At 36.9% G+C, this 14,369-nt stretch overlaps 1 protein-coding gene across 4 annotated transcripts; it reads left to right on the forward strand.

Annotated features, from left to right (window-relative positions):
* Positions 1–1,336: 1,336 nt before the first annotated feature.
* On the forward strand, positions 1,337–13,975 carry LOC137713047 (putative polyribonucleotide nucleotidyltransferase 1, chloroplastic). 4 transcript variants are annotated; one of them, XR_015955923.1, is made up of 25 exons: positions 1,361–1,743; positions 2,475–2,543; positions 3,010–3,116; positions 3,204–3,246; positions 4,005–4,088; positions 4,226–4,290; positions 4,409–4,565; positions 5,621–5,677; positions 6,060–6,173; positions 6,529–6,792; positions 7,126–7,200; positions 7,394–7,507; positions 8,221–8,313; positions 8,788–8,966; positions 9,118–9,301; positions 9,446–9,493; positions 9,727–9,799; positions 10,344–10,417; positions 10,515–10,622; positions 10,715–10,809; positions 11,614–11,677; positions 11,837–11,890; positions 11,982–12,023; positions 12,895–13,332; positions 13,486–13,975. XR_015955923.1 is itself a non-coding variant. In XM_088684703.1 (24 exons), the coding sequence occupies exons 1-24, from the start codon at positions 1,462–1,464 to the stop codon at positions 13,228–13,230; spliced, it is 2,781 nt and encodes a 926-aa protein (XP_088540829.1). In that variant the 5' UTR covers positions 1,337–1,461; the 3' UTR covers positions 13,231–13,975. The 4 variants fall into 4 exon arrangements, 2 of the variants coding, with proteins under 2 accessions (XP_088540829.1, XP_088540828.1); XR_015955922.1 differs by having other exon boundaries at positions 1,371–1,743; positions 9,437–9,493; XM_088684703.1 differs by having other exon boundaries at positions 1,337–1,743; positions 12,895–13,975.
* The last annotated feature ends 394 nt before the right edge of the window (positions 13,976–14,369 follow it).

Genomic DNA, 14,369 nt, shown 5'->3' on the forward strand with positions numbered 1-14,369 from the left:
ATCGTTTTGGGACCATCAATTTAACAACGTTCGAATAACGTTTTGGTGTAACAATTGTATGTTTTATGTTATCGTTTTGAGATTATCAATTTCACAGCATTTGAGTACCATTTTGATATGACGATTATACATTTTGATGTGACGATTGCATTGCAGAATTACATGAGTGGTATCATTTCATTGTATTTCGATTTTAATGTTATACCATGGTTGAGTGACATATTAACCACATCGCTTTTGGAAAGTACTCTATGCACACATTTTTTTCTCTTCTTACATATTGTTATGTTTTTCGGTGGTTGAACAAACCCGTTGCAGAAAGATACAGTCAAGAGTTAGGTCTGGACTATGAAGAGACCGGTTGTTAGGCACATAACTCCGAGACTTATCCTGCTTTAGCTGCTACAAATGGTTGGAAGCTTAGACAGCTCCCATTTTTTCCGATCAAGTCACAGACCGCCCTCCTTCTCCCTTGACGGAATGTCGAGAAACGCTCGAGGGTTCTTCCATTCCTAATCCTCCGAAACTATTTCGTCATCTGAGGACGATTCCATTCCTGCATGCAGCTCCATTCCCTTTCTCAAAAGCTCCATGAGCCTGCTCACTTCCTCCTCACAGTACGGAACCTTTAATCGTCTTTGATGTTCCTGCCAACACGGCTCACAATCCCAAACCTCCGCTTTCTCATGCCGATTCTTCGCGCCTAGACAAAACGAGCTTGACGTGAGCTCAGCGCGTCAGGCGGCTTTGCTTGGTTGCTCGTCTACTTCTCGATGTTAGACACGACAAGCAACTCGACATCCATACGAGCTGAAAACAGTGGTAAGTATCCCCAGTCGCGCGCGTTATTTGAAGCCAAAAACGAAAAGTGAACATGAGACTGATGCATACTTGTGCATTATTCTCGACATTCTTGAGCAAATGCAAGATGAAGTTGGCAGAACTGACAGGCCAGCGCTTGCCCTTCGCCTGACGTCGACGACGGAAATGAGTGAAGGGAATGGCAACGTCCACAAAAAGAACAAACGAGCAAATGCAAATGCAACAGCAACACTTACGTACCTTGAAAAGAAGGGAAGAACATATCATTCGAGTTCTTGGCATACGCAATGCATTCATTACTTAGGGGACTGGTTTTAGGGCAATGAAACCGGTCCCGTACCAGTTTTGTGGAGATCTTGTGTTCGGTATGATACCGAAACCTTTGAAAATCCAAATATCGGGCCGGTCCAGGTTCGGTTTCGGCATTCGTTTACAAATGCCACGATTTTTCAATTTAGGGGGGCTAAAATGATACTCCATGTTAGTTTCAGGGGCAAATGAATAATTAAGACTTTCTTCTTTATTTCATTTCTGCCCTCTTTCAACCCTGCGCGCCTTTGAAGTAAGCGGATAAAGTCTTCTCTCTCTCCGTAACCGGTAGAGCGGAAGCGGCAGCGGCCACACTGATAGAAGCAAGATATGCTGGCAAATCCTGACAGTGGCAGACTCCACTGCCCTAATCCCTCCCAATTCCTGAACCCAAACAGGCCCAAATGTTTCCGCTTTCCAAACTGCCCTCGTTCCCCATGCTTCCCCAGCAAGTCCAAGTTCTGCAACTTGTCCCTGCTTCTGCCCAGGCAGACAGGCAAGAAGGGTCTTGCCATCAGAGCTTTGTCCGAGCCCGGTGGTGTTTCGACGAGCGGTGGTCCTCAGGGATACCCTCAGCCGTACTCTGTCAAAATCCCTGTTGGTGATAGACATGTGAGTCGAGTTTTCACAAAATTCATATTTGAAAAGAATGTATCTTGCATGTTTATTAGCCGCCCCTGTTCCTTGTTCTTTCGTGTTTTTCGTATCTTTTCGTGCATTGGATAATTGGGATTATCCTGATCAGTTTCTTCTTCTTTTTATATGCATATTTAGAGAGATTTTGGATAGGATTTGTATCAAGTGTGTTGAATAAGTACTACCAAATTGCGTGAAATTGATGTTAAAACTAAATGAAATTGTGTTTCTGAATCTTTTGTAGAAACTCCATTGTAGTTTCTTCTGGTACAGTTAATCATATAGCAGAAATGGATGAGATTTTGAAAAAGGAGTAGAGTAGGATCGAAAACCCATTTTCAGAGTAACACTGGTGTTCGAACTTGAAAGTGAAACAAACTTAAAGTGGAGGTCTTGCTGATTATTTTATCATGTGTTCCACTTATTTGCGCCTGGCATATGAATAACTTTGTGGATAACTAATTTCTGCAAATTGCATTTGAATTGGATACTTCCGTGATTGCCACAAATTATTTATAGAATCATGGTATATGGAACACCCCTTAGGACTGAAAAGTGTACAAAAATTTTGGTTTTACAGAACATGTTTATCAGTTCAGTAATATTGTATTGACAATTGTGACATAGCAACTTGTTTGAGAGGAAAAAGATATACTGAATTAAGCTTGATTGTTTTATCATGTAATATTTATTTGGAATCTTTACAGATTTTGGTTGAGACAGGTCATATTGGGAGACAAGCCAGTGCTTCTGTTACAGTGACAGATGGAGAAACCGTAAGTTATTTGTGCCTGAAAGCAAATCGTTCCTTTTTTAGTCTTGTACTTTTTTTGCAGTAGTCAGCGGGCAAATTTTTCAGCCTGTCGTATATGATATGTATAACTGTTATACTATTTGAGGCAGTTTACATGTTCTTTTTATACAATACTGATATTCTAAACTATCATCTAGAATTTCCAGCTTCAAGTGAACTTATGCCATTTCATGATTTTTACCTATATTTCCAATTTTTTAAATCTGGAATATTGATGTTTCTACTAATATGAGTATTTTCATCCTTGGCTAACACATACTTGTCATCTAAAGATGGAAAGCTCGAAGGTTTTGCATTGTGTTATGCAGTAAAAGTATATTTTTGGTGTGTTGCTTTTGATAATAATCTTTAATTCCTGCTTTTATTTTATAGCTGAATTTAGGTATTCTTCCTCTGAGGATTTAGCAGATTTATGTTTCTTGTTGTAGATTATTTACACATCTGTTTGTCTGGCCGACACTCCAAGTGAGCCTTCAGACTTCTTCCCTCTTTCGGTACATTATCAGGAGCGCTTTTCAGCTGCAGGTCGAACTAGGTTTGTCTTGGACTTTTTTCCTGTATTGTTGGTTAGACTCTTACTTATTGCTTGTCTAGTAACACTTTGCATTTGACATTGTTTTAGTGGAGGCTTCTTCAAACGAGAAGGAAGGGCGAAAGATCATGAGGTACTTGCCACCAGCTTTGAGTATTAACTATTAAGAACCCCCGCCTGACAGCTTGAGCTGTCTTATTTAATCAAGACATGCAGGTCGAAATGGTTATTTATTTCATGCGATTGCTATTGCATTGCTTTATAGGTCTGGCGTGTTTATCTGTTCTTCCTTAGAAAGCATGCAACAGTTTGCCTTCTTAAGTTGTATGTTTACATCTAGGTCCCAGGAATGAAAGGAACAATATTTAAAGTCGAAGGTTGAATGCTTACTGTTTCTTCGTATAAAAAGAATTCTTTAATTCCTATTTAGAGGTCTGTGCTATTTTATTAGCCACCAAAAATTCAGATATGCCTCTTGGCCATTTGGTAGCTCCTCTTATCATCAATAAGGGTGGAAGATGTGGTTGTGGGTTCACATTGTACATGTCATCTCAGATTTAAGAGCAGAAACTGTAGCATGGAATTATTGATCTGAACTTTCTAAGTTTTTCCTCTCTATTGAGTTCCCATATTGGGAGGATAGTCTCACTAAAAAATAAAACTCCCATGTAAATGTACTGTTATGTATTCATCGTACAAAAGTCAACATTCTCCTTTTTTTTATATTTTAATAAATATTTGTTTTAGCTTTATTTGAGAGGTCTGATTCTGTACTTTTTTAGATTTTGGATACCTTATCCACACTTTGTAATTGCTTCTGTTTCTAATAAAAGTGTGTTTCATCTAAAGGAAAATAAAAATAAAATTATTTTAACTTTTCATTCTGTGCAGGTTCTCATTTGTAGATTGATTGATAGGCCTTTGCGTCCAACTATGTTGAACGGCTTCTACCATGAAACTCAGATACTTTCTTGGGTACGTTCCATATGTGTTTTTAGATTTGTTAATTGCTTTATTTAAGCAAATAACGAAATAAAGAAATAAGGTGCTATTATATTGCTTGGTTTATATTTCCTCTTGCTAACAGCTCCTTTGTCAACATACCCCTTAAGGTTCTGAGTTATGATGGTTTGCACTCTCCTGATTCTTTGGCAGTCACAGCAGCTGGAATAGCAGTGTAAGTCTGGCTGTTCCCAGCTCTCTGGTCCCTTTACGACACACATCTTACAATTTAGTTCACCTTTCTTACAAAAGAAAATGACACTTTATTAGGCCTAATTATTCAACTTCCACAGGGCTCTTTCTGAAGTTCCAAACTCAAAAACTGTAGCAGGAGTGCGAATTGGTCTTGTTGGTGACAAATTTATCGTGAATCCAACAACAAAGGAGATGGAAGACTCTGAGTTGGACTTGTTGGTCGCTGGCACAGATAATGCAATATTGATGATAGAGGTAAGTTACTGAAAAGTTAAATGTAATGTTCGACAATTCCGAACCCTCGTCAACTTAAGTCTTCAGAAATGGATTACAGTTGTAAATTCAATTATGCAGACCATACCGAATTCATACAGCAGATTTATTACTGTTAAAAAAGTTTGTAGGCACATTTTCTGCGATTTAATAAATTAATACTTATAGAAGGTATCAAAAATTCTTTTCTCAGCCTCTGTAATTTTCCTTAGGTGTAGTGGAAAGAATGTCTATTGCAGGACATGGAAATAAACAACATTTTATTTATCTGTTCATTTATATGCTATTGCAATTGAATAAAATATATTTTAGTAATTTGCATCTCAAATTACACAATGTACAATGTAGGAACTAGTATTTAGAAAGGGTACTATGATATTCAATACAGGTTTAGCCGCGAATAAAATTGCACTTGCTATTTGTTCTGTCAACTGGACCACTAGAGTAGAACTATAGAAGTATCTGGTGAAAGCGATGAAGAAATCACCATGATTGATCTGCAAAGAAGCTCTAACAAGTTACAAGAGAGAAGCTTGAGAGAGAAGTCTACACTTCCCTTTTGAAGAGAGAGAACTTATTTTTTCATTACTTGAACTGGATTAATTCCCGCTATATATATACATCAACTAATGCAGCTCATCAACAACTAAACACTATTAATTAACCTTAATACAACTGAATGATTTAATTGTCTAACTTAATCATAGCTGAGTTGGCACTTGATGGGTTCTTGACTGAGAGACTAATCTGGTACAATAGAGCCTATACTAACATCTGAACTGTCTAGACTCTAAACCACATCTTTAGTCGTTATATGTGTGTGTGTGCATCACTTCAAGTAGATTTTTGCTTACTTTTGGGCTTTTAAATTTATTTTTCATCTGCGTTACTTTATGTACACATTATACATTTGACATGAAAGACTATAAATAACAGTTTTGTTTCTCCAGTGGTGGATATAGTAATTCCATGAGAGTTTTCTATGTTCATTGTCCTTATGCTGACTCACACTCATTGGTGTAACATCTTATTTGCAGGGCTATTGCGATTTTCTCACAGAGGAAAAGTTGCTGCAAGCAGTAGAAGTTGGGCAGGTTGTTACTTCTTTTGAGTATGTAGTCTACGTGCTTGCACGAGTTATATTATTTGCCTTAGGTTAAAAAAAAAAAGATTATGCTACGTTCCAATTATCTTGGCCTTACCAAGGCTAAACCCTAGAATTTCTGGTTAGACCAGTAGTGAACTTGTGCCCCGTATGTTATGTACTGTATTGAAGTTATAATTACTTTCTCTATTAGAACATGACTTTTTTTTTCAAACTATATGTACTAAGTCTCGCTGCTGGGAGATCTGCAACTCTATTTGGTTGGTCAAAGAGTTTTGTTTAGTTATTTCTTTGATTGTTTATTAGAATAATCCCACAACAGACACATATCCATATTAGATGTATAAACTTTGCTTATACACCAATGTCAGGATGCCATACAAGCAATTTGCAATGAGGTAGAAGCTTTGGTTAAGAAGTGTGGAAAGCCAAAAATGCTTGATGCAATCAAATTACCTCCCCCTGAGCTATATAATCATGTTGAGGTATGCTTTCTATCTGTTTTTCTGCAACGGAAAGATATCACCTTTTGAATTAGAATGATCCCCCCTCCCCCTCTCCCCACCTCCCCTCCCCCCCCCCCCCTCTCTCTCTCTCACTCTCACTTTCACTCTCTCTCTCTCTCTCTCACACAAACACACACACAAACTCAGAAGTAAGTTTAATAATAAAATTGTTGATTACTTCTTTACGTGAAATTCCTAGTTCCAGTATAATTGTGGAGTACTTAGTTTTCCATAAGAAAAGTGTTATTCCTTTTGTTGTTTTGGTGACCAAGGTTTTACTTTTTTATACGTGCCAAACATTAAGTGCTCATGCGTTATAGTTTACCATGTGCAGGAAATTGCCGGTGATGAGTTGATAAGAGCTCTGCAGATTAAGGACAAGATTCCTAGAAGGAAGGCTCTCTTGTCTTTGGAAGGAGAAGTTTTAACTATACTTACAGAAAAGGGATATGTTAGTAAGGATGCAGCTCTTGTAGGCAGTGAAACAATACCAGATATATTTGAAGATGAAGAGGAGGATGAGGAAGTGGTTGTGGATGGTGAAGTAGATGAAGGTGATGTTCATATAAAGCCTAGTTCACGAAAGTCAACCCCCTTGGTATAGAACAATTCTTTCTATTCTGCATTCAAGTGTTTTGTGGTTGTGTGAATGATGACATTATCTTTTATTAATGCATATATAATTATATATATGTATGTACGTGTATGTATTTATCCAATGTCTATTAATATTTAAGAAAGATGGAACCATCCTATTCTTATTTGTTTTCTTAACTAAAAATCTTGGTTTGTTGATTGGTCTGGAATGGTGTTGATATAAGTTTTGGATATTTCAATTGACAGTTGTCTTATTCTTCGTCCGTCTCCGTGTTTTATGAACGCTTAATTGTGAGTGCAATTGTTAATAAAGTTATGTATTTTTGTTTTCTAGTTCTTTTCTGAGGTAGATGTGAAGCTGGTATTCAAAGAAGTTACATCCAAATTTTTACGAAGACGCATTGTGGAGGTATGAGCATTTTCTTTTAGTTCGATAACCTTTACTTAACTATATTTGAGGTAGATGTGAAGGTGTTGCTTACTTTTAAGTATTTAAAGCATCAAACCAATAGAAACCTTAGATTTTTGTCATCTAGCTGTTACAAGTTGCTATTCACATTCATGCCTTAGATTTTTCCTTTTTTTTTTTTTGGTTGTTACAGGGTGGAAGAAGAAGTGATGGACGTACCCCATATGAGATACGTCCAATCAACTCAAAATGTGGACTGCTTCCAAGGGCACATGGAAGTGCTCTTTTCACACGTGGGGAAACCCAGGTTTTGAATTTTATTATTCAGCATGAATTGATGACTTACCTGGTTGTGTTTTGTGTACTGTAACTACTCTTTTGGGTTGTTCTATTGTGATTAATATGTGTAGGTAGAACTTAAATACCGTTTAGATGGTTACCTTTTGTTCATGTATGGTCTCCTTTGCGACATGTGTGTTTGTGTTTTAAGGATTTCAGCATGATTTGTTTCTTTCAAGTACTTAGTTCCATGCATGGAGCTATCCCAATAGTAGAAGCCAGTTACCTCTTATATGATTTTAATAGTATGAATAGTTTGTCAATTAATGTGAATTGCGCTCTTGAAATAGGGTTATGTCTGGCTATCCCTGTTGTCCAAGCTAGTCACCTCTTATATTATGTTAATGAGATCAGTATACTAGTGATGGAGCCGAAGAGTATCATCGACTTCTTTAATCACACCCCATATTAGTTTAACGCCTCTCATTCCACTCTCATTTGTACTAACTGAGCCTGTTGCTAGCCTCTTAATGCAGAGTTTTTATAAATAAATTTTTTAGGTTGTCACATCACATTGCCAGTCTTATCTTTGTTTAGTTTAATCTCATATCTTGCCTGAAAATGATTTTCTCAGGCAATCATTTAACAAGTGTTATTGATTCAGTTATGTGGATATTTCAAGGCTGTTAATGTTTTTAGTTTAGTTTCATTAACCATTTCTTTTCATTTTTTCTATTGTAGTCATTGGCTGTTGTTACACTCGGGGATAAACAGATGGCACAGAGGGTAGACAACCTAGTAGATGTTGACGAATGGAAGAGATTCTATCTCCAGGTCTCTCTATATATCTCTTAATTCAAGTAACTTTGCTATGTGGTATACATTTTTTGGCAATGTAGTAGCTCTGGCACCCTGCACCCATGTAGTTTCCTACAGCTATAAATATGTAAATCTGTTCGTGATGTGATATTCTGCCCTTCTCTTCTGATCTTAAGTAGATTTGTCTTTTTTCTGATTTCATCTGTTTCCTTTAATCATTTAACTTATGATTGTCATTTATGATCATTTTCTTTTGTGTTAATTTGGAAGTTGTCATCATAATTGCCAACAGGGTCATAATTAGAGTTACAGAGAAACAAGTTGTTTGATTTCATAACAAATTTCTCTGTTTGTAATTACCACCTTTCATTGATGTTTGAATTCGACTAAATCATGCTTCAATTATTACAATTGCCATTTCTAAATGTGTTTGCATTTCTTTATGTTATAAGCAGTGGGAACCTGGCTAATAATGTATTGATTTTTCAGTACACATTTCCCCCTTCATGTGTTGGGGAAGTTGGACGGAATGGAGCCCCTAGTAGAAGAGAAATTGGCCATGGAATGCTTGCTGAGAGAGCTCTTGAACCAATTTTGCCTTCCGAAGATGATTTTCCTTACACTATACGTGTTGAGAGTACAATTACTGAAAGCAATGGCTCTTCAAGGTTGACCTTCAACTGAATAATTTATTTTACTATCAAATATATTTCAAACATTTATAACATGGTCGATATTCTTATGAATGGTTTTGCACATATTAATCCAACTTATACCACTAAGATGTACCTCTTAACACCATTCTTCTGCGGAATACAGTATGGCATCTGTTTGTGGGGGCTGCTTAGCTTTACAGGATGCTGGTGTTCCAATCAAGTCCTCTATAGTTGGGATAGCAATGGGTATGGTTCTGGAAACTGAGGAATTTGGGGGAAATGGTGCTCCACTAATTCTGTCTGACATAACTGGATCTGAAGATGCATCCGGGGATATGGATTTCAAGGTCTTATGTTCTAGAATTTATTTAGTTCACTATCCTAGTGTTTTTGTTGGTTTTTCCATGATTTTGATCATCTGTTGTCAAAGTGGTCTGCAAAGATCATGATTTTATGGCATAATATTGTATTGAATAATTCAGTGGTTGCAGGTTGCCGGAAATGAAGATGGTGTAACTGCATTTCAGATGGACATAAAGGTCAGCTATCACATACATGTTGATATTTTCTTCAAGATGAATTTCATTCTTCTCTGTTCGGCTAAGATTAACTTCTGTGTTTTAGGATGTATGGTTGTTACTTCTAGGTTATAAACCACTTCCCACACTAAATGTCAGGGATTGTGTAAACAGTATGCGTATGTGTGATGTTTCTGTTGTTCGGGTTTTCTGTGCATTATAATAAGTAATGACCTGAAGAACTTCTATCTTAGGTGAGCGGGATTACATTACCAGTTATGAGAGAGGCACTCCTACAGGCAAAGGATGGCCGTAAGCATATTATTGGTAAGGTTTACTAATTTCCTCTCTCATAAAGGTATATGCACTGATTTACAAGAGTTCCGAATAAGTCTAGGGAAACAGTTAAAGTAATTACAAAGTTAACTATCTTAACTATGTATAGGCTAATTATAACCTAATTACAGCTGTACATGCTAACAGTTTGTTGAAAATTTTATTTGCTTCTGACGAAAATGCTACCATGTAAAACTTCTACTAGGTAAAAATGCTTCCTCCAGAACCCACTCTCAGACATGCCCCAATACAACCAGTGAAGTATCTATAGTTCAATTGATTAACACTTTGATCTTCCTTTAGACAGCTGCATGGGTACACATGTTGTTGATCATCCTAACTTATAGGATTAGAGCTAGTGGGTCAGTTTATATGATTGTGTGTTACACTTTTGTGGGTTCTAAACAAATGCCAAAGATGGTCAGTATAATTTTCTGGATTCTAGAGATACCGTATCTTGTTCTCTCATATTTTATTCTGTCAGTGGGAATAGAAGTTAATTATTGTGTTTCTGTTATTTTGGGTAAAAATTCAGCGGAAATGTTGAAGTGCTCATCTCCTCCTTCAAGATCGCTTTCTAAGTATGCACCACTGATTCACATAATGAAGGTTTGTTGATTACCAGAACAATATTGCTAAGCAAGTTATAAAACTGATGTCTGAAGTATGTAATCTGCTTCTTTCTTACGACCTGATATTGTAATAGGTCAACCCAGAGAAAGTATACTTAATCATTGGTAGTGGTGGGAAGAAGGTGAAGAGTATTATAGAAGAGTCTGGAGTAGACACAATTGACACACAAGAAGACGGGATAGTAAGAGCAGACAACTATCCAATCTGACCATATATTTCCCTTAAAAGTTTCACTGTAAATATTAAATATTACTTTTGTTCTGGGTATTGCAGGTGAGAATTACCAGCAGGGATTTGTCTAGCATAGAAAAGGCTAAAGCTATTATTACTAACTTGACAATGGTTCCGTCAGTTGGTGATATCTTCAGGTAGCTGTTTCTTGTGTAGAAAATATATGCTCATTCACAAAAGATGCTGTTATTGCCCTTATAGTTCAAAGTTTTAAATATCATAGCTTTTGCATTTTTTTTTTTTTATAAAATTTAAAAGCATCATAACTTCGTTCTGCATTATCAGTTTTACATAAAGTTTATACAGTTGGAGAACATTCCTTGACCTCTTTCAAATATGTTGTCAAGAACCATGATGTATATAAAGTTATGTAAAATGCACGTGGAATGAAAGTAATGGTACTGTTAATTTGTTAAATTCTGAGGAAATGTAGTAGTTATTAATTATATTTAATACTACGACAAATATAAGGTGTTTGTGACATCTTTTTTTCCAAAATGTAGTCAGACTGCTTGCAGAAATAGAGTGATCTAATTTTAAAAGAAAATCATTTATGGAACTAATTCTTAATAATCTTATGGACTAAGGACCGGGATATATTACTGCCCTTGATTTTGTATCTTTTTCTGTTTTATTTATTTTCTGAGGCATAGTGAAAGAGTACATCAATACATTAGCTGAAAATTGGCCAAAGTCCCTACACTATAGGAACTCTGGGCACTCTGTTGATTACTACCTGAAATTGTAGGCTATCTGAATTCGTGTCTGCTAGTACCAGAACGTAGTTTCTGTTAAGTGTGGTATGGAAGCTCATAACTGATGCATGTTGTCATTCATTAGTGTATCTGGAAACAGGATGTCTCTTTGATATACCTTGTGCTTGGTTAATAGTGGATTAGATTAGTAGCTAACTGTTTGACTTTCTGGCTTTGATTTATCAGGAACTGCGAGATCAAATCAATAGTTCCATATGGAGTATTTGTGGAAATAGCACCTGGGCGAGAGGTATAATGCAGTGCATTCTTAGTACATAATTATATAGTTCTTTTACCTCTGTAAGCCTTATAAACCTAGTGATATATAGATAGATATAGGCCTCAACTTATAAATAAATGGGGTTGAAACAGTACGTCAACAGACATCTCACTTCTTAATGTTTTACAGGGACTTTGCCATATTAGCGAGTTGAGTTCAGAGTGGCTGGCAAAGGCAGAAGACGTAAGTACATTATTTTTTTCTATATTACTATGTGTGTGTGCACGTGTTATAATCATGGAGATAAAAGCTTTCTTGTTTATTTTTTTAACAGGCTGTTAAAGTTGGAGAGCATATTGATGTTAAACTTATTGAGGTACGTTTGCCATTTCTGATATCTTTAAAAATAAAAACCTAACTTTAACTGTTCAGTTGTAAGTGATTAATTTAGTGTGACATTATAAATCTTTTTCTCGGTGGAACAATAACCTTTTCTAGCAGCCAAATACACAAGAAAAATGTAGAGTCTCCTTATCCGAGACCATGAAGAACATCTCTTTTCTAGTAAGATTAGCAAATTCCATTATAGTCTATGGTCCTGCAAACGTTGGTTTCGTTAAGGGAAGTTCGAATCCGGTCTTAACCCTTGCATCAAGTTGCTATTTCATGGCTTGAGCCTGTGTAATTGTGTTTTATATCCTGAAACTTTTACCGTTGCATTCAACAATGATCTTGCTAATACTCCATCATTCCACTGTAAGGTTCGTTTCCATTTCACACCCTTAAACAAAGTGAGGAATCCTCGCACATTGAAGACATGTTGACAAGAATACTCATTAGACTTGGTTGAAATTTTTTGTGCCAATGCATACGACTGCCAGATTTTGGTGGCAACAACTCTAGTCATTCATGTGAGAATTTGTAGTACAACCGTCTCCCGGCATAAAATCTTGAAAACTTTCCGAATGTCGTAATTGCAGCAAACATTGCATCATTGGTTTTAAGAAAGCTCTTTTATAAATAGATTACTGACATGAATGCATAGTTCCAGACCAGATGCGTTGTTTTTCTTGTAAGGTAATCAGTCAAGTTGTTTATGTAAATTTTTTGTAGTTTGTTTATGTATAGCTCTGCCATAACCATGACACTGCCTTTTTTTTTCATTCCTCGCTATCTGTTGACCAAGTTTGCTTTTACTGGGCCAACTATGAAGAACTGCAATCAGATAATTTGGCCTTATAATGCAGGTAAATGAGAAGGGGCAACTTCGCCTTAGCCGCAAAGCTCTACTTCCAGATACAGATGCAGAGAATGCCAGTTCAAAGCAGCCTACGGGTGACTCCAATGATGTAGCTTCCCAAGAAACATCTGACAAGGGTTCAACGAAGGAAATTATTAGCACTCCAAAGAGGGACTTAGCTGGAGAGCTCCCACAAAAGAAGTTCATTCGGAGATTAGTCAGTGCTGCCAAAGACAGACCAAATATCAACGAAGATAAGACAAAGAAGAGCAGTAAAGTAGTCAGTAGCGTCTCCAGCAAGGACGAAAATACTTTAGTGAATGGAGAGGCTAACATTGGATAGTATGGATATTTTCTTCTTGACTAACTCGCGAGGATTATTTATTGCTTCCTGTTTGTCATGTTGAAAAATGACAGTGCAGTGCCTCCAGCTGAGGAAGAAACGGTATGAGTTACCTGCTACATATATGGATGCATGTACATATATTGGGTTCATATGATCTACGTGAAGTAAACTAGATTTTGAGCATGATAGTATGCTGTATTTGTATTACTTAATCATTCACTAATTGGAAATGATGGAATCTGCTTTCAACAGGAAGTGATTTATTAGCGTGTTCTACCAAAAGGCTCGCTTTGCATGCATTGACGTGAATGTGTCGCATTTAATTGAGGAACCGGATTAAATGTAGCAACATCATGTGTTCTTTAAGAAAGCTGGGAACTCTTATGAGCTGGGAAAAGTTGCTGAAGCAATGATTTTTACTTGCTCAAGAGTCCGAGAGCTCCATTTGGTGTGGGGTAAGCTTCCTTGCTAGGTGCTTGAGAGTTTCTTTTGCAGTAGAGGAGGATGCCATGGTGCATTTTTTGTTCAGATTTCGACACGATAGTTTCGTTTCTGTTTTCTGTTTATCGCTGCACCACAATATTTTTAATACTATGCTGTAAACGATCACGGTTGAGCTCCATCGCAACTTTTTTTGTAAGTTTTTCTTCTGAGTTCAAAAGCCTCATGGCATAAGTATTTCTCCATGTTTGTCAAATTATAAACATCGAATTTAATCAAAGTAGAACACCATCCTGCTCTAGCTTTGGACTGATGCTCTTAAAGTTTGAGTTGTTAAGTAGTCTTGTATTCGGGAGGGGTTGTTTTCGGGTAGCTGTATCCGGACAGCATTGTCTGGTTTGTACACAACCAGGTTCAGAACCGGGTTGTGTCGAATTCCCAACCCGCAGTCACGACCGCTGCACCATTACTAATCGAAGCAGTGCAGTCGGTAAGTTTTTAAGGGTAGCAATACGGCCTTGCGGCTTCCTTGGGTGGCCGCAGGGGATTTTCAGGTAAGTTTTAACAACTATTCTTCATATAATCGAGCAAAATAGCTCGATTATTTGCGAATATTAGAGTAGAGATTAAAGTTAAATCACAAAATCATCTCGTTAAAATAAAACTTTTTTCATGTGAATCTATCTGATTCAGAA

The sequence above is a fragment of the Pyrus communis genome, chromosome 14, assembly GCF_041283825.1.
Source record: "Pyrus communis isolate YQ-2024b chromosome 14, ASM4128382v1, whole genome shotgun sequence".
Classification (NCBI taxonomy): Eukaryota; Viridiplantae; Streptophyta; class Magnoliopsida; order Rosales; family Rosaceae; genus Pyrus; species Pyrus communis.